Consider the following 18,125-nt stretch of genomic DNA (forward strand, 5'->3'; position numbering starts at 1 on the left):
GTCTGCATTATTTTCATGTGACAAAGACAATAGCTAATAATCCTTAGATAGACCTCTCATATTGGCCTGCTGAGGTCTGTCCTTTTTTCTCCTCTGAACTTGAGGATCAGGGTGTGTATTTCCATAGTTAGCTAGGTTTGTGCTTAGTTTTGTGCCTTAAAGAGTTTGCTAACTTTTTTTTGCTTCACAAGCCACTTAAAAATTCTAGCTCAAAATATCTCATGTCAGATATCTAAAAGCAAATTGCTCACAACTGGATCCTGATTTCAAAGGGACTTCCGAATTCACCAGCTCCCTATGGGACACCAGGCTGCATGCCTTTTCAGTGATGAGACCTTTTTTGAAAAGCAGGTCATTTATTTTGGTGACTACACGAAAGCTGAGATCTTCTGAATCTCTAACCCCATAAATATCTGTCTCCATAGAGCTCAAGCTCTGGCAGGCACCTGAGTCAGAAAACTTCAAATATCACAAGAAAATCTGTCTTTGAAGTATTTCTGGCCCAACCACAGGTAAAAATGAAGAAGAAATCTCCCCAGAGATTCTGCTCATTCTGCTTTTTCCAGCTCAGTGTTTGCAAGGCTGGAAGTTCAGGGTGTTCTGGTAAGATCTGAACAAGCAAGGAGACATTTGGTTCTGTATCCAATCCGAGCTCCAGCCTCCTGCGCGTTAACCAAGCTAATCTAGAACTGCTAATTAGGAAAAGAGCACTTTTCTCGCTGCCTTTCCTGCCCACTTTTAAAGACAACTTTTGAGAGCCTGGTTTTGCAGAACAATTTCTTCTGTCCTAAGCTTGTTTGTTTGGGGGATCTGCTGTTAAAGCTTGTATTCACATTATTTTTTGGCTTAAATATGAGGAAAAAAAGAATTTTCTGGAAACCAAGAAAAGTTGATTTCTCTTCGTTTGAGGCAGAGAGGAAAGTGGGGATTTATGGCAGCACTCTGTTGTTACTGCTTGGTGTTGTGCATGAGGCAGGTCTCTGATTCAGCCCATCTTCTTTGATAACCGCACTCTCGGCTGCTGGCTATTTCGCTGCTGCAGGTTTCCTCTTGCATTTGAAGTTTGTGAGATGATCCTTTGTGAAAATGAATTAAGCGTGGCTTAGAAAGCCTTAGATTGCAGAGCGGTGCACTGATAGGAGTAATGAATACCCAAGGGCATCACGAAGTGAGGGTGTGAGGAGGCTGGAGTGGGTACGGGGCTGCTGGAGGGCGTAAGAGGGGAAAAGTGTGGATCTCTGGGTCTGGAGAAGTGAGATTTCTGCCAAATTAAGGACAGCAGCAGGGAGCGGAGGGTGCTGGAGGTTTGGCAGGCAGCAGGGCAGCACAGGGACATGAGGTTTGGGTGCAGATCTGCCTCCAGTGCAGCCTGGTGTCCCAAGCACTGCCCCTGCAAGAGGGTTTCATCCCTTTTCTGAGCAGCTGTGGGTACATGGCGTGATATGGACAGACAGATATCAGCTCCTGAAGAGAAAGGCTGGGGAAGTGCTATTGATGGAAACAAGAACATCATCTTCCTCCAAACTTTTCCTGGATTAGCTTCAGCACCCATCCACCAGCGACTCCTAGCAAAGCTCAGAGCCTCCAACACGTGCTGATTTCCCTCAGGGTTTCTATTCCCTAGACAGTCTGTGGGTTGTGCTACTGCAAACTGATCTTGCTACACTCAGGGTTCAGTGAGACTTACAGGCTGACTTGGCACAGTAATGGGGGTCAATCGAAGAGCTCTGCACTTCAATTTCTGCCCAAAGTTCAGTGCCGATCTTGTAAGAGTGTGTCAGCACAAAACAAACGGAGAGTTGGTTAGAGAAGGCACAGCTTTCCCTCAAATTATCATGAGGTTTTAGGGATGCAGGGTCATCATCCATACATGAGTTACTGCCCCTTGCCTTATCCCCATATACCAATAGATGCCTACAGACGAGCTCGTGTTTGTTCCCAAGCGACCGTTTGTCTCAACATGTTTTTGCTAAGAAACATTATCAGGTTATCCCAGGTGGAGTCAACATTGCTTCCAGGCAGCTGCTAACATTTAAACACACAAGAAGGTCTCAGCCATAACAAGAGGGGCCAGAAGGGAAAAAATGGGAAGTAAATCAGGTAAGTAATAAAACTCTCACAGAAATAGGAACGGACAAATAAGTAAGCTAAAGTAGGTGCCCCCTAAAGACCAATTTAGTGAAGTTCAGCTCCTGCTAAAAGGACATTTTGCATTAAATACTCTATATTGCATATTTTTCCTCCCTCGGAAAGCAAGCATGGAAAAATATCAAGAAAATTATGGCCAAATTATGCAAAAATTACAAATAAACAGATGCCCACAGTGTTTCATGAAATGTGTGAAATGGATATGACACATCTTAGAAAACGTTTACATTTTGTTCTGAAAATAAACATCTCACCATCAGATGCAAATTAACAGCTATTTTAGCCCTAAATATCCCTAGTGGGACCAAACACATATTTGGAGTTTTTCTGTTATGCGAAATGCTGTTTTGAAGATGATTGCGGGGTATTTAAAAAAAACCAAAAAACAACAACCCAACAACTATATATATTTTAGCAGTTTGATTTCATCAATGTTTAACACTAGTTGTGAAGAATAAGTTTGGTGACTGGTATCAACATTATTTTTACATATTTGATAAATCTGCTTTGCTGAGCTTTCTCCAGCAGTAGTCATAATAATAATTAATTTCTTAAATTTATTGAAACAGAATATTCCTTTGCAGTATAATACATCCTTTCAGAAACAGAATATTTTCTGATTTTCTAAGGATGAGTCATAAATTTTCTATTTACATATTTGCTGAAAAGCACACTATCATTATTTGGAGAAATATTATATAAATGTGTATCTTCAAGTGCTTTTAGTCATCTCTCAGAAGACTAATTATTATATTCGCAAGCATAGAGCAGTAAGTACACAGCAAGCACAAAAGATGGTACCATAGTAATGTTTTAAACTTTCTCACATCCTGGGTATAAAAAACTGCAGGCGCAGTTTAAGCATCAGGCTTCCCCGATCCCCAGGGCTGCAGTTGTTATCACCATTTCACACTTCAGAAAACTGAGACAAGAAAATTTTTAAGGGCTTTGCCCGTAACTGCAAAACAGCCACACCAACGCTGAGAATAAAATCAGTGTTTCAGGCACACAGCTCCCTTTTTCTTTTTATGATTTAATGATAGTATGTTAAGGAGGATATCATCTTACAGACTCTTAGTCTCGCAGTGTTAAGCAAAAAAAATAGAGAAAAGATCCTATTAGTAGTTACACAGTTATGTAGCAATTCAAGCTTGGCTGTGTGAGTCAGGCTAAATAGGAGTGTAACAATATCCCCGCTTTTAGTTGTGTTGAAGAGGATGGTTTGTTATCAACTGAGATAAAATCTGGCCTCAGCTTCTCACTGACCTGAATTCACCTGATATGACAGTAAATCCTAATCCCCTCAGCAGAGCTCAGTGGCTTTTCTCCACGTCTTCTTTTTTCTGGATAAGCACAGACGAGCCCAGCCATGGTTCTATTGCTTTGTGGTGGCCCATGGCTCCCTGTTTTGTACCTCCACGGCCATGGACCAACAATAAACCCTGGTGAGACCTGCCCATGTCCACGTCCCCAGCATTGGGCACGAGTTCCTGGACGCAAATTTGCTCTTGGGCAGAAATGCTCCCGCAGCCCAAGGAGCATCACCACTCCGAGCACTGGGGACATGAGAGGGGAGAAAAGGTGCTTTTGTGATTTGGGAACACCCCGCACCTTGTGCAGGTCTGATCTGGTGATGACTGTGTCCCCATCTATAAACACTGCAGGAATTTCATCTGACGAGAGCCAGCACGAACAGGTTTTAGTTTAACAGCTAAGGATTTGTTTGGCTTCCTCTGCTGAAAACTTTGCTTTAGCAGAGGGGTTGGGTGGGGGGAACCAGATGGTCCCATGAATATTGTAGTGATGGACAAGTCCCGTGGGGGGACTGTGAAGCCGGCAGAGTGTAAACAGCCACCCACACCACGCTGGCAGCACTCGCTGAAGTACTCGGCGTGTGTTGCCTCGCCAGTGCTGCGTCAAAGCGCTCGTGGATTGGCGCGTCCACCTTTGACTTTAATGTGCAGAATCCCCTCGATCTCAGCAGCCAGATTCTCCCCCAGATCTCCAAAAATGGAAAGCCTCTTTTCACATGTGCAATCCATTTCTCAGTGGCAGAGCCATTAGCTGTAGATGAAGTCTCTCTGCTGGTACTTAATCAACAAGGCAAGTGCAACCAGACTACCCTTTCATTTGATTTCCATTTGCAAGGTCAGGGAGGTTCACAGAGAAAGCACTAATAAGCCTACAAGGAAAAGCAGATCAGAAATTTCAGGAAGAAAGAGAAAAAAAAACACTCAACGCTCAGTTCATCCTCTGTTGAGGCCGTCCTCTGTCCGGGGACACACCGGCCATTGCCAGAGCACAAGACAGTCAGGACTACGACTGGTTTATTCCTCTCTTTAAATTACTTACACACAATCAGATCTCATGCTTTGCCCAATCCATCCACCAAGTTGTCCAGACCTGACTCAGAAAATTTTGTTTGTGTCCATAAAGTGCATCTGTGCATAACAGATGCTACTCTGGTCCTAATCTTTTGGGTTGTCCAAGTGCTTTCCCTGTTCAAAAGCCTTCTTTTTTTACCATAGGGATGTACTGGTAGCGACCTGGGCTTTAAAGGTAGGTAGAAGCTTCCATGTTCCTCTGGTTACTGGCTCCATGCAGACCTGTTAGCAGAGGTGAGACAACCCTGACCTGGACCCAGGCAGCCTCCTCACCTTCCTGACAGCCCCAAGGACTCTGGGACTGATTCTTACCAATAAGCTCGTTTTTTTCTGCTCAAATTTTCCTTTTATTCTATGACTCCTTGTCCTGACTTGAAAGGGATTCTTTTCAGATGTGCCTCATTTTTAAGAACTTTAATCCCATTAACTGTCAATGAAAGAAATTCATGCTTGTGATGGAGATTTAGGTAAACCTTGAATTTTTTGTTTTCTTTCTGAAAACCTTGCTTCTAAATATATTGAAACAGTAGAAAGACAGTTCATTGCACACATAGCCATGTACTGTATCCGCCTTTCTTTATTCCTAGAAGTTCAGCTTTCAAGTCCGCAATTCTTGTCTAACATGGAGCCCACAAATTCGATAAAGGCTAATAAATTTCTTAGTGTGAAAATGCTGTATATGTTACCTCTTTTCTAGTGGGAATAAGCCCAATCAATGGTCACACATTTTTCTTATAACTTCAGCACTGGATGAGTCATAACCTGAAATTTATTCTTAGAATTTCTGCTCTTTGGTTTTCTACTGATTTTACAGGAGGCTATTGCAGACTTTCCCACAGGCATTCATTATACTCCATTAGCTGTCGAACAGTCTGCAAATAATGGCTTATTCAGAGTTACCCTTAACATTTCACCTAACCACTGCATGTGTTAATTTGGAAGCTGAGCCCTCCTAGCACAGTCTAAGTCTGCATAGTTTGGAACCAAGGTTTGAAGTCAAGTTTCTGGTACCTACTGTTGCGGTGTTGTTCCACAGAATATTTGGTGGGCAGAAGTAAAACTGCAAAAGAAATACCATTTAGTGACCACTTCTCGTGGTCTAATTCTCCTTAAAATTTGAGTTTCCTTGATATGAGCTGGATCTCTTTCAGAGGTAACAACCATCACTTTGTTCTCCAGAAGACTGTCTCTCCTGCATGGAGACTGTATGAGTAACTATTCTGCTGCTCCCTGGGTCTCTGCCACTTTATTGTTAACCCAGAACACAGCAATCTTCAAAGCCTGACGTTGTTCTGCACCTTGGGTCCCAAGACCCGTCAGCTGACAGAGTGTTTTATAGCAGCTGTCCCAAAAGCTTTGATGGTATTGGCCAGAATACGCAGTCTACCCAGAAGAGACCTCTCCATCATAATAAAGTGTCCTGCTGATTTTGTTTCAGCCCTGAAGTACACATTTCTGTAAACGGGATCCCTCCCCTCAGAAACTGCCCAAGTCTCTGGTCATCCCTGATGTTTCCTTTACTCCACATTTTCATTGTTCTAAATTTCTAAGGGACAGTGCATCCACTGGCTTATCAATCACATACAGTAACCACTTAAAGCCACATCCTCTAAGTGAGTTTGTGACATTAACAGCTCTGCTGTGTTTTATGTTGCTCATCGTTTGATGGATGCTGTGTTGCAGAGATATAATCTTCCCTACCATCACAAGTGTGGGCTTCCTCAATCAGAATCTGCAGGGGTTTGCCTACAAAATCAGTTCCGCTCCACTTCTTGATGCTTGGTTTCAAACTCTGCCACATCCCATGCTAAGCACACTCTTCCCCTGACCGGAGAGTTGGGTACCCTGCCACCAGCCAGGTACTTGGTTGCAGTAAATCACCAGCTAGAAGACAGTAACAACCTCCTCCACCTTCTCCCAACCTGGGACATTTTCTGTTACTAAAACGATTTGGATGAACATCTGCCATCCAGGGATTTTCTCCGGGGGGGCACGACGACGGACAACGGAAATTAACTCTGGCAGATCATTTTTTCTTCCTTGTCGGGGTCTGGTGGAGTGGGCTGAGTTGTGCTGTGATCTGCTTGCACGGTGCTGGCAGGGCTCCCTGCAATGCACCAGTGAGTAGATACAGGGTGCATCACCACTTCCGTCTGCTGGTTGCGAGCCGAGCTGCTCCATTAGACATAGCTCAGGAGCCAGAGTAAAGCATGAAGCCTTACAGCACTGCATTAAGATTCTTCCTTCAGAAAGATTTTGGGCTGAAATAGTGTTTTGCTCTCCCTTGTAATTTGCACCTCAGCCAACAAGCTGGAGGCCGAAGTTAATAGAGAAAGACATCCCAGATTCCCAGCTGTGTACATATCTTCTCTGACTGCTGCAGATCAGTATCTGAAACCTTTATGTACCTTCAGATCACCTCACCAGGACAGTTTGGGTCAGGAGGGTAGGGCAGGGAGTGTGGGTTCTTATTGCACAAAGCCACATGCTTATGGTGGAGGAACAATTGAACTGGCAAAATCCTGTGCCATGGGTTCTATTACAAAGGCTGTTAAGAAGCAAGAACAGAATTTTTGACTTTGACACCCAAAATCCTGATTGCCCATTAGACATCATGTGGATAGAAAAGAAAGCAGAACCATTCACAGAGAGGTTACCCTACCACCTTGCTATGGAACGAGGGACATTTCAGAAGCCTGAACATTTCCACTTCTGATCAATGTGGGACAGGCACCCTTCAAATGCTGCAGTGGCTCTCTGCTGCATAGCTTTTAATTTAGTAATGCATTTCAAATCACGTGCAGGCATTAGAATCAAAAGAAAGACAGAATCAGCTGCCAAATAACTCTGCATTAGTCCTGACCTAGCTCTTCTGGATGGCATAGAAGAGCCTCCAGGCACCAGACTGATCATCTTGTTTAAAAATGTTAACAAATTGCAAAAAAAATCGTCATCGCCTTGTTTCCCAAGTGATGCATTTGACAAAACAGGTCCTGGGGAAGACAGTGGCTTTCAAGAGAAGTCAACACTTGATTCAAGGTGAGGATTGACCCTCCAACGGGATGTTCTTCAACCATGCCTGAAAAATGTTTCTTTTAGCTGCATTTCTTCAGTCAGCTAATAGGAATGGTTCCTATTAAGGCAGTGTATTTAATTGCTCAGTTTCCTTTGGGGATGGCCCCCCCCCCCCCACGCCCCCAGTCTCCAAGCATCATTTTTTTTTCCTTCAAGAAACCCCTGCACTGCAAGTCTGCTTTTCAGGAAGCAGATATTCCACTGTCCTGACATAGTTCAGCTCCTTTGGATCATATCCAGCCATGATCAAGTCCCGTCAGAATCTCCACAGCAGTACTGTGCAGCCTATAGCCATAGGCCTGCGTATGGTGTCTGAGACGCTACAGGAGGTGTTCTGGGAACAGCCTCTTGCACCTCTTTGCTCCCCAGGAAACACAGTGGTTGCCACCACTTTCTTCTGAAACGTGGTGAGGATGATACTGCTCCTACTCTGTGGACCGCTAGCTTGCAATAGACAGCTCTGAGATGGATGAGGCTTAGTAGCCAAGGAGCTGCCAGTGCAGTAACAATGTGCTTGGATGTGCTGCCCCAAATCCTTCCACGTCAGCAGCTGGCAGACCCATCAGAGTATGCAGTAAAATCACCTGGTCACCAAGTGTTTTTGTCCTGCAGTGTTAAGGCAGCAGCAGCCACAGCCAAGCAACTGGACAAATCATGAAGGGCTTTTTTCCTTTGCACTGTGAAGCTCAGAATAATTTCACTAGCTCAGACCCACCTCCTGATAAGTTTGTCTCCTTGTGGTCTTGCCTCATCTGGACATTTTCAGAGGAGCCTTGGACACATATGCTCCTGACTGATCCCTTCCACCCCTACATCTTTTCTGGCTCAAAGGAATGAACAGAGATTTGTTCCCAGACAAACCTAAACCAACAATCTGAAGCCCAGAGGCCAATACAGCCTTCAAAGACCCGGTCTATGTGCTGCCAGCTGCTGGACTGATCAGCTCCCAGATGTTATTCCTTAACAGAAGTGCAAATCATTTCACTCTAGCTGATCGATGTTTCCAACACTCCAGAACTGATTGCTATTAGGTTTTAAATGCTTCATATCTGATCCTGCTGTCCGATCACATCGTAACCCCTGCAGACGTCAACGGGAATTTTGCCAGTGAAAGGACCATAGCTTGTGGTTCACTGAAGTCTCTACATTTGGAAAGTAGATAAAATATGTGAAAAAAAGGTATTTCTGGACCTTTGAGCATTATTAGTTAGTGCTATTTACACTAGTACCCACAAAAAAGGCAGTATTAAAGGTGGCCCTTCTGGTGGCAGTGTCAGTACAAGAGCCAAGGACAACTGCTGTGTTTTCTAGGCCAGAGCTGCAAGCCCATAGTGAGCTGGGTACAGGAAACGTATTTGGAGAGGGAAAACATTCTCTCCTATTGTGCCTGGCACTAAGTGTAGTCACTGAAACTGTCTTTTGAAGATCCCGTAGTAGAAGATCTAATGAAGTCAAGTTAAAAAGAGGCATCCATTTTTCTTAACGATGTCAGAGAGATAACTCTATAGACCAAACTGTCAAGACAAGAAGTAAGTTCTTCCTTCTCCTGAAATTTTCAGATGAAAATTGTACTCTTTTCTGTAAGTTGTCCTTTAGTTAGATGCAAGATTTTGGCTCAGTAACAAAGGAAGTAGCTATGCTACACAAGGGCAGTCTTCATAACAAACTGATCCTTTCAGATAATGCTAGGAAAAAGCAGAGTGAGGGAGATGATATACTGCAAAGGAAGCATGAGTACAATAGGTAACCTGCAAAGATATTTATTCGTGCTTTAGCAGTCTCTCTGCTCTCACATCTTTCTGAGCATAAACAGCAGCCAGACAGAGCCTCCTCCTTACACATCCTCAGTCCCGTTGTGCTCAGGAGGGTTAGTGGAGTTAAGACATAAGACTTCTGTTGTATCGTGGGTGTCACACAGCTGGGACACGTGCATCCTAAGCTGCTTATGCCTGGCCATTGCTTACGTGCAGGGGATATGTGAGCAGTGAAGCTGGGAACGAAAGATGTGGGTCTGGTCAAAAGAGCGTGTGTCTGTATTGCAGTAGGGAGCAATGCAAGCTCATGGGCAGAAGGTAGGGAAATTAGGTTCCACCAGTGGATAGAGATATACCTAATTTGGGGTGGGATGGGGGCATCTCTACTTTATTGCACAGTATACCAGGTCGACATCTGCTGCCACACGAGCGCTTAAAAATCTGCTTCTACGTTGCATACTATTTCTGCATGGTTACCAAACTCACTGTCTCTCTGTCTCTGCTCTAGGCTTGATAGTCTACTTAGGAATGATGGTGGGGGCTGTCATGCTGGGCGGCCTTGCTGATAAACTGGGAAGAAAGAAATGCCTCATTATATCACTTGCAATCAATGCTGCCTTCGCGTTCCTCTCCTCCTTCGTCCAGGGCTACGGATTCTTCCTCTTCTGCCGCCTTATCTCGGGCCTCGGGTGGGTAACAGGTGAATCCGTCCCATGTCCTGGAGGAGTCCTGTCACAGCGTGGCAGTTTGGCTGTGCGGGGTGGGAGAAGGAAGGCTGCTCCGGAGATGCATCTCTGGTACCGAGCCAGGACGGCACTGCTGCTTAGCACGTGTAGCTGCATTACCTCACGCTTGACCCTTAAAGCGTTAGCAGTAAGAAAGTTTAGTCATTGACATTCTTCTGGTGTTGTCCAAATCGTGCAGAAAGGCAAGTGAGACTGAGAAATGCTCATCTCATTTTACAGTCCTCACTGCCAGGGCCTCCAATGAGACCCTCAGCCGTTCCCATCGCCTGCCTGTATTTTGCCTCCCTAAAACGAGTGATCACAAAATAACAACAGAGAAGATGTCTAGGCGAAGAGCAGGGCTTTATACTGGCTTTATTCAAACTGTACAGGAAACGCAGCTTTCAGAGCAGAGAAGGATCTTGTTTATCTTTGATGTCTAAGACCGGTCCAGCCAAAGAGAGATTTGCGTTTTTCCTACAGGGCTCACTTTGGTGCAGCGCGTCTGTGAGTGTGACGTTCCCTTTTTATATATGCAATCCTAACTACAAAGACGTTGAAGAAGACTTGTGTTCTTCCCATGTGCTCACGTGCTGTTTTTTCTCCTCAGTATTGGGGGATCCCTCCCCATCGTGTTTGCCTATTTCTCTGAATTCCTGTCTCGTGAGAAGAGGGGGGAACACCTGAGCTGGTTGTGCATGTTCTGGATGATCGGAGGCATTTTTGCTTCAGCGATGGCTTGGAGCATCATCCCACATTACGGTAATTGGTTTGTGCTTTTGACTTTTGACAGTACCACTTTCCTGCATCACTGCACTACCCAAAACCCCGCACAGGTAGCGTTAGTCAGTCCTTACACATAGTGTAAACAACACTGAAAATACTAGATAGCTGAAGGACATGTAAAAGGCCTGATAAATTGGTTGCATGACTGATTGACTGATGCTAAGGCTGTAAATAGGGCTGATGAGGGCTGCTTTGCATCAAAATCTTCAGTACACCCCTTGAATTATACTGCCAGAGCCCGAGCTCTTAATCTAAATGTCAGTGCATTCAGGGAAAACTCGACTGAGATTATATTGCAAAAATTGATCTAGTTATCAAAAATAAGTAACCTTATTCAGGGAATTACTGGGTGCTATGAATGATAGCAGTGAGGACTGCACATGCTCTTTTCCCTACCCAAGTCTCAACACTCTTGGGGCTGTGTATCTGGTGACATCTATCCCCAGCATGCGAAGGGCTGGAGTCACAACTGACTTCACCTGATTGTATTGAGGAGTGGAATGGACTCCTTGTCCAGAGCTGGAAGTGGGAGAGAAAAAGTAGGTGAGTGAATTCTGAAACATATTCATGCTCTGAGAAGCAAAAATCTGCGTGTCACATGGTATTCCTTGTAACTCGCGTGTAGCTTAGGAAAACATCAGCATCAAGTATCTACTGGAAAAGATTAATTCCCTCAGTATTCAGTGACACCAGCTGTTTGCAAAATCCGGTTTGAGGAAAGTAGGACAGACCACAATGACCATGAAGAAAAACACTAACATTTACCTATCTATCAATCTATTTTTACCATGTTTAAAGTACACTCAGTATAAAGAAATGTTCATCTTTTCGATTAATATGACAGAAACTGTTAGAACAAATAGGCAAACTTACTGCATAGTGGTGTCAGGTTGAAATAATTCTATCATCTGCAACTACATTTGCTTTAAAAAGCCCTTATGTATTTATATTACATTGAGTTTTCAGATGAATTTTTGATGTTGTGTTTTTATAACTTTTCTTTTTGATTTCCTGTGTTCAATCTATTATTTTGGTACTTTGTGAAATGAGTAGAACATAATGAGTGTCTGGGATGAGATCTCTGCAAAAACCATTGCTTGATGATTTCCTTATTATGTGACTAAAAAATATTTATAGAAAAAAAAAAGGAATTAAACATTCCTTCTGAGATTTGAGCCTAAGGAAAGTAAATGGAGCAATGTAAGAATGATGCTGTGCTTTCTAGTCCTTAGCAGGGGAATACGTGACCTGGTCAAACATCAGAAAAAAAGCAGGAGAGGTGGAATCTCAAATGCGGAATTAGGGTCTTGATTCTACTAAGTTTAAATCCCAGCTCAGGTTTTGTAGATCTGGAAAAAAATAAACGTGCTTTCCTAGCTTGCTTCCGTAAAATGTGAAATACATGTGTGATGTGCAAGGTGGAAAGGACCTGTCTCTAACATGCCTCTCAGATCAGAGAAGATTCAACCTTTGTAAACTTTTTGTAACATCACCTAGCAGCAATAAATTATGACCCTAATTCCTTTACCCTGTCCCAATCTTACTTGCCTACAGCTGCATGGACCTATTCTTATCACTAGATGATTTCTAAACTCAAAGATAAAAGAAGGTTTTTAAAAGGCAGAGCCTGAGCGAGTATGTTCCACTTTCTGTAATGAACATCAACTCACTTGCTGTTACCTACTGAGCATGCTACTGAGCCGCTGAGAGCCATCATTACTAAGAACAGCAAACTTTCAACCTGTCCCCATGTCATACAGAGCTGTAAAGTTCAGAGCTTCTTTAGGAGAGAAAAAATGAGAATTCCTCGTCAGTAATTTTATTTTTTGGCTCGTGCTGTTTGCAGGCTGGGGGTTCAGTATGGGAACCAAGTACCACTTCCACAGCTGGAGAGTCTTTGTGCTTGTCTGCTCTCTGCCCTGTGTCGCCTCCCTGGTGGCACTGAAATTCATGCCTGAAAGCCCGCGGTTTTTGCTGGAGGTAAGATGATTCATCTGAATGTTGCAGTCTGATATTAGCGGAGGACAGCTGGTCCCTAATGTGTCACTGTCTGTCTTTCTTTGTCCCATCAAACACAAGTAGCACAAACTCAGAGGCAAAACCACTCCTACATGTCTACACTAGCTCCACAGATTGCTTAAACCCCAAAGACTACAGACCACAGGGTCAATCAATGATGGTTGGTGTTTCTCTGCCAAAGGAGGTACAGAAAGAAGATGGGAATTTTGCAAGTCCACCAAAGGCATTTTGAAAACGTCTCACAGAGTCTGGGCAGGTAACTACTGAATCCTGGTGGAAGAGCAAAGGACAGACTAGATTTAACTCAGTAAATTACATAAACCTCAGAGCTCTTAGGCAAGTATTCTTTACTCCCATTTCACAGGAGTGAAATGCAGCAATACCTAGCTCAAGTTAACCTTGCAGGTCTTTAGTGGAGGTGGGATTAGAGCCCAGGTCTCTTCATCCATCTCCTTTCATCTGGTTTTAAAGCTCTGTTCCTGACTTCTCTCCTGCCTCAGACAATTTTAGGGTAACTCCTTTCTTCAGCACAGGGATGCTGCACTCTGTGAATGCAAACTATGTTTTCAGCTCTTTGCATTTAATGCAGCCAGTGCTCTATGTGTGCTTCTCCACTATATCGGACCTCTAGAATTGGTTTCTCTCTATGCTTTGGTAATTTACAGAGCTGGGAACACCAACATTTGTTATCCTTTGCTTTGGTATTTTCAGATAGGTAAACATGATGAAGCCTGGATGATCCTCAAGCAAGTTCATGACACCAACATGCGGGCCAAGGGCGAGCCAGAGAGGGTGTTTACGGTGAGTTTAACAAAGCCATCAGTGTGTAAAAACAAAGGTGGACATACCTTCCTTGGTGCAGCACAGCACCAGATTGTTCCTCCTTAAGAATCTTTCAATGTGACATTCCCCAGCAATCAGAAGAAGGACTGAGATACGTTTTGTGCATTTAAAGTTAGAGACCAGTCTGTTTTTTCAATAATTAGTCAATCCTGTGAATTGCAGCAAGTGCTCTTCCTTCCCGGTGTTACTTTAGAGTGTATAGATCAATGATTTTCCAATTACACACATGCTTAATTGGTCTGCTGTAACAGACTAAAACCAACTGAGAGAGATATTAGTCATGTGGGAGAACTGAGTCACTCCTTTCTCCATTCTGGCTTCTAATCAACTCTGATTAAACTTCATGTACCTTCTAATGAGCTTCCCAAACTGCACCTGTCTCATACCCAATCTTTAATCTCTCCAAGAGAAAGTTGGATGAGTGGCTATTACTTGTTAGTCTGCTGCTTGCTGTGAAAAAGGTCACACTAGTGGACTTCATTAATAGTATAATCAAGTAAAAGGTGTATGCTGGGGTTAGCTGCAAATTACTATAATTCCATTCTAAACTCCCAGGGAATCTTTCTTGATTTATGATTTTAAAGATGAGAGGACACATGCTCTTAAAGGATGGGGAAAATGAGATCTGGTTGTGTGTAAAACATGTCTTTTCGAACAGAAAGGATAGAAGGACTCCATGTTCAGGAGGGTTGTCAATGAAATTGGGCCCCTCAGGAATGATCTTTCAAGAAAATGAAAGATTAAGATCTGTTCATGACAATTGTGTGCAGGTTCAGATAGGAGCTTAATGAGCATGTGTTGTTTTTAGGCTACCAACCATTTGACTAATTGCTGTAACACCGAGCTGGGCTGGCCAGTCCTGACGTGTGGTGGGGGCAAAAGAGGACAAAGATTCAAAAAAATATATATCTCTAAGTAGGGCACAATGAGAGGCTGAGCTGAGTAGGAGACTGAAGGAGCAGCTGTAGAGCACCCATTAGTGCTCATTACTCCATCCAACAGTGTCACGAGTGCTACAGCACGAGCTGATCTCAGTATCACACCTCGAGGTATGGCACGCTGGCTGAATCAAGATTTACTGACAAGCATTGGCATAGACAGATGATCAGTGTGGCTGGTGTAGCACAAACTGTCATATTTTGTGTTTTCCTGATAGGCCAGAAGTTGACAGTTTGTGGTGAGTCAGCTGTAACCAGGACAGTTCCCAGATTTGACATATAAACGGTGCCAGCAAGAGGGACACGAAGACTCCACAGCTGAGCCAAGGCGCTCGTTCATACTCAGAGATTTATTCAGTAATTTTTCACCTCCTTCCTGTGTTTACAAACAGATCATGGTTTCCTTGAATAGGTCCTTTATTGAAAGTTACTATGCAGATATTTTCTGGGACCTGTTTTTAAGGTTTCTTGAGCGGTTCCAGCTCAGGTGTTCAGTGTTGAAAATTCAGACTGGTTTGGTGGAGCGAATTGATTGCATGGTGTGGGCTCACTTGATGACAGGATGCATTTTCATATGCAAAGATTCCCATCTACACGTTCATTTGTCACAGAAGTTCTGCCAGTGGTACTTAAAAGGTGCTGAATGAGAAATAGTCCTGCCAGTTGTCTTTGAAGAAAGAGATCCTGAGGGCACAGCTGGATGTGGATACAAGTGGCTGATCATGGAGATACTTTTTACTGTAATTGACTAGTCCTAATTTCTAGAGAAATGAGGTAGTGCACGGGCACATCAGCCAATAAATGAAAGATTGAAGTGCATGTGATGCACTTAAAATATTTCACGGAAGGAGAGAGAGAATGGATGGAGGGATGGAGGAAAGGAAAGAAGGAGGGCAGGCTTCTTTCTGTAATAAAGCATCTTGCTGTAATTAAATCAGTTAGCTCAACTGCTAGTGATAATGTTCAAGGAAAAGATAGTAAGGGATATCACATGGAAACATTGCCCAGAACACAATGGAATTGAACATCCACTCAAGATCAATTCCGGACACCTTCAGTACAATTTTTTTTTTTTTCCCATTCTTCTTTTTTCCCCCAGGTTTCCTATATCAAAACTCCAAAGCAAGTAGACGAATTTATTGAAATCCAGAGCTCAACAGGGACCTGGTACCAGCGGTGGCTTGTCAGAATCACAACTACTTTCAAACAGGTAAAGAGAGGAAAAAAACATCCCACAGGGACTTCTGAGCTTCTGGCTCCAGAGCCTCATTGCTTCAGGTCATCGTGTCTTGAAACCCTGACTCTCACTCAAAACAATCTGCTGATGTTTGCAAAGGGCTGTAATCTGATTGCACTTTCTCTGCAGATATGTGCATCTGCAAACTGCCACGCTGCCAGCCAGTTCCCCAGATGCCCCCATGGGCATCACAGCAGTCCAGCTGTGCAGAGCTTCCAGGACCAGCCACAGCCCCAAGCACTCTCCTTCTGAGCAGATAAATATTGATTCCCTCTCCCCCAAGCCAAAGTGAATTTACCACCTATAGTGGATTCAGAAGAGTGTCTGCTCATTGGTCCTGCTGAAACTGAGGTTCTAACCAGGTTATATCATCTCTTCAGCTAATTTAACCTTTCACACATGCTATGCTGCTTACCTATGCCCATGCAGAACTTCGTGCAAAATCTTGCTAGATGCTTCTAGTCTAGAAGCATGGAGCTTAAAGAAGAGTCTTTTTTAATTAGTAGCAATGTAGGTGCTATACTATTAGTTTATTTAAGTGGCAAGTTAAAAGCATGAAGAGTTACGTCCCCTCGTGTTCCTGTCAGTATTTCCTGCAGCAGGTCAAGAAGAGCAGATCTTGATCCCCTGCATGCTCTGCTTGTCTTCATCCCTAGTTGAGTTCATCTTACCCCTCCTAAAATGTCAACTGCATTTGGGATTTTCCTCTGCAGTAAGCTTTGGAGCTCAGTTTGAAAACACCCCTGACACCATACATATATTCGAAAAGACAAAATTGTCAAAGGGTCGGAGAACAGGCACGTATCAGCACTTGCTGATATAACCTGAGAGACACGCTGCACCATCCCCGCCCAATCCTAGTCATGCGTTCTAGCTCATTACAGAGAGTTCACATCAAGTACCCTGGCACATAGCAGAATAAGTGATCTTTTTGTAAGCCATTTATCTTGATAAATATAATTTTGAACAAACACTGAATATAAGCCACGGGTCTGACCTTCCCCAAAGAGCCCTTTTTACTGATGTTAAATTTATGATGCACTCAGAAATTAGTCTATCAAGTGTAAGCTAGGGTTTCCTTGCAGCTAATTCCTTCTTGTCAATTTGTAGGTCTGGGACAATGTGCTATATTGTTTAACAGCCCAGTACAGGATGAACACACTGATGTTGGCTGTGGTTTGGTTTACAATGGCCTTAAGGTATGGCACTTCTTTAACTTTTTCAGGAAACTAGAGGGCCCTCAGAGTTTGAATAATTATTTACACATTTAAATAAACTACTACAAAACTAACCATGTTTTATTTTAGAGTCTTTGTCTACTAAGCCTTGCTCTCCTACAAATTGTTGATCAATCTGATTGCTTATATGAAAGTACAAGGTGCTTTGAACAAATTAAGACTTGAGAAATGGTCAGTAGGGCAGTAATGTATCGTGCTTCTCACCTCTAAATCTTTCATTTGACCTTGTCTGCCCAAAAAACCTCATAACCCTACCCGATTCTCAGCTCTTCCTTAGTCTAGGTAAAGACTATTCAGGTGAGGCTAAATCTAAACTACAAGTAAATTTTGTCTAACTCACTTAAACCTCACAGAAATTTGCCTTCTGGGGGGGTTTCCAAGTTTCTTGCTACTCTGCTGGTCTCTTGGGCAGGAAGGACAGCACATCGCTGTATTTCCCAGCCAAGGAGACAATGTCACTAAAACGTAAATGAATCGTCCTGCTTTAAGTGAACAAAAATGGATCAACATGCTTGAGAATAGCTGGATGTTTAGAGCAGGGAGACACTTTGCTCGGTCCTGTGTCAGAGCTGAGCAAATTTGTATTAGCAATGCTTTTGCATTAGGAATTGAACAAATTTACAAGTTATGAAGTAGATAATTGGAAAAACACTGTGATATTTGCAGTGCCAGGATCTTGCATCCCTAATGTATTTCTCCCATCCTGCTATAGTTACTACGGCCTTATTGTGTGGTTCCCTGATATGATCCGGTATCTCCAAGAAGAGGCATATGAATCCCGAGTGAAGATCTTCGACGAGGAAGAAGTGTCACACTTCACCTTTAATTTCACCCTGGAAAACCAGATCCATAGAAATGGGGAATATAGAAATGATAAGTAAGTGAACAGAACTTTCTTTGATGCATGTGAACTGAAAAATATTTCTAGAAAGCTTTTCTATTATTATTATTTTTATTTTTCCACCAACTTGAAAGTCT

The 18,125-nt window shown here is 43.2% G+C and overlaps 1 protein-coding gene across 4 annotated transcripts in view; it reads left to right on the plus strand.

Annotated features, from left to right (window-relative positions):
* The window catches only part of SV2B (synaptic vesicle glycoprotein 2B), a 68,762-nt gene that overhangs the window by 38,662 nt on the left and 11,975 nt on the right, over window positions 1–18,125 (plus strand). For all 4 annotated transcript variants that reach the window (XM_075431900.1, XM_075431899.1, XM_075431901.1 and 1 more), the window contains 7 exons: window positions 9,870–10,050; window positions 10,697–10,848; window positions 12,719–12,852; window positions 13,603–13,692; window positions 15,772–15,882; window positions 17,020–17,108; window positions 17,860–18,024. In XM_075431900.1, coding sequence (XP_075288015.1) covers window positions 9,870–10,050; window positions 10,697–10,848; window positions 12,719–12,852; window positions 13,603–13,692; window positions 15,772–15,882; window positions 17,020–17,108; window positions 17,860–18,024 — 922 coding nt within the window. The remainder of the gene's footprint in view (window positions 1–9,869; window positions 10,051–10,696; window positions 10,849–12,718; window positions 12,853–13,602; window positions 13,693–15,771; window positions 15,883–17,019; window positions 17,109–17,859; window positions 18,025–18,125) is intronic.

This window comes from Opisthocomus hoazin, chromosome 10 (genome assembly GCF_030867145.1).
Source record: "Opisthocomus hoazin isolate bOpiHoa1 chromosome 10, bOpiHoa1.hap1, whole genome shotgun sequence".
Taxonomy (NCBI): Eukaryota; Metazoa; Chordata; class Aves; order Opisthocomiformes; family Opisthocomidae; genus Opisthocomus; species Opisthocomus hoazin.